Source organism: Mizuhopecten yessoensis, unplaced genomic scaffold, assembly GCF_002113885.1.
Source record: "Mizuhopecten yessoensis strain PY_sf001 unplaced genomic scaffold, ASM211388v2 scaffold716351, whole genome shotgun sequence".
Taxonomy (NCBI): domain Eukaryota; kingdom Metazoa; phylum Mollusca; class Bivalvia; order Pectinida; family Pectinidae; genus Mizuhopecten; species Mizuhopecten yessoensis.
The window spans coordinates 328,848-330,300 of record NW_018480073.1 but is presented as its reverse complement, the minus strand read 5'-3'; the positions used below and the strand labels follow the sequence as shown (position 1 = coordinate 330,300).

The following is a 1,453-nucleotide window of genomic DNA, read 5'->3' as shown; positions in this document are numbered from 1 at the left end:
TTTCTATCTTTAGAATATTTCACTTTAAATTTTTTCAAATAAGTGACTTTTATGGACGAAACTTTAGGGCGTTGTAGTTTTTTGAGACGAAATAGCTTGTGGCGTTTTGGGGCGAATCGTCTGACAATCGTTCTAATCAAAGTCCTACAATTTGGCAGTAACTGTTAATTACATTTCGTTTTATCATTTTTTTTAATTTTTTTTTATTGATGTTAGCTTTATAAATAAATTAACCAAATATAAAGTATCGCTTTTTCCGCATTTTTATAATCGAAATATAGTGTTCATTCTAGTTTTTAACCCCGACGTTGCTGAATATAAAGGTAGACAACTCCGGCAATCGGCGTCAGTAGGCTAGCAGGCAAATGTACCGTGCATACAAGACAGCAATCAGAATGGCGTCGAAGACAACTTCTGAAAGACTGAAGGTTGTGGTGTTCGTTGGGTCGGCAAGAGAAAAAAGACTTGGGGAAAGAGTGAAGCTATTCATGCTGGATCAGCTGAAACTGAGAAATTATGACATATCTGTTTTCGGTAAGTAAAATATATATATAGGATGCTACCACGTGAACAGGGACATGATAATTTGTTACAGCTATATCTGTATCTTTAATTTCGGCCTTTATAGAAGAACCTTCCTGGAGTAAAACATGTTTGTGACTTATAGTCACTGGTTTGTACACTTTCTAGGATTGTATATGAGCATTGGGGTGTCATTTTTTACTGAAAGTCGATCTAAACCCCTAAAACATGTAAAAATACTCTGAACAGAGACGTATAAATAAATACAGCTGTAACAAATTCTCAGGTCCCAATGTGGATGCTACTGAAAAAGCGTTTAGACAGGAAGAAGTGCAAGTCCCGGTATTGATTCTCTCTCTCTCTCTCTATATATATATTGGTCAAAGAAGTAATATAGACGGTAAAATCCCGTATAACACTGGATCCTAATGGAGGTATCTTATCCTAGCAATGTTGTCCACACTGTTGGAATTACTTCTTTGCCCCATATATATATATACACACATTTAAACGGCTTTAGTTTAAAACGTGTGTTTATGGAACATAATTTATCCCATAGATTAAACTATTAAAATTTGTTTTTATATCGATCAGCTTTGTCTTTGCTGGAATGTTTGAAGCTGACAGGACTTGAATTGTTAGCTTTCAAAATTCAAATCTGACTGTATAAATCACAGAGCTTTGTTGATAGGAAGCTAGCAAGGTTGGGTGATTATATAGAACGTTCAAATCTAACTGTATAAACCACATGTTCAGGGCTTTGTTGATAGGATGCTAGCAAGGCTGGGTGATTATATAGGACCTCCAAATCTTACTTCTGTATAAAACACAGGGCTTTGTTGATAGGAAGCTTACAAGACTGGGTGATTATGTAGAACTCCAAGTCTTGCTGTATAAACCACAGGGCTTTGTTGATAGGATGCTAGCAAGG

At 35.8% G+C, this 1,453-nt stretch overlaps 1 protein-coding gene across 1 annotated transcript in view; it reads left to right on the top strand.

Annotated features, from left to right (window-relative positions):
- Positions 1-330: 330 nt before the first annotated feature.
- LOC110443524 (chromate reductase-like) overlaps positions 331-1,453 on the top strand; it is a 7,827-nt gene continuing 6,704 nt past the window's right edge. The window contains exon 1 of the mRNA XM_021487789.1: positions 331-534. Within this exon, the coding sequence (XP_021343464.1) occupies positions 366-534 (169 nt within the window). The 5' untranslated portion in view covers positions 331-365. The remainder of the gene's footprint in view (positions 535-1,453) is intronic.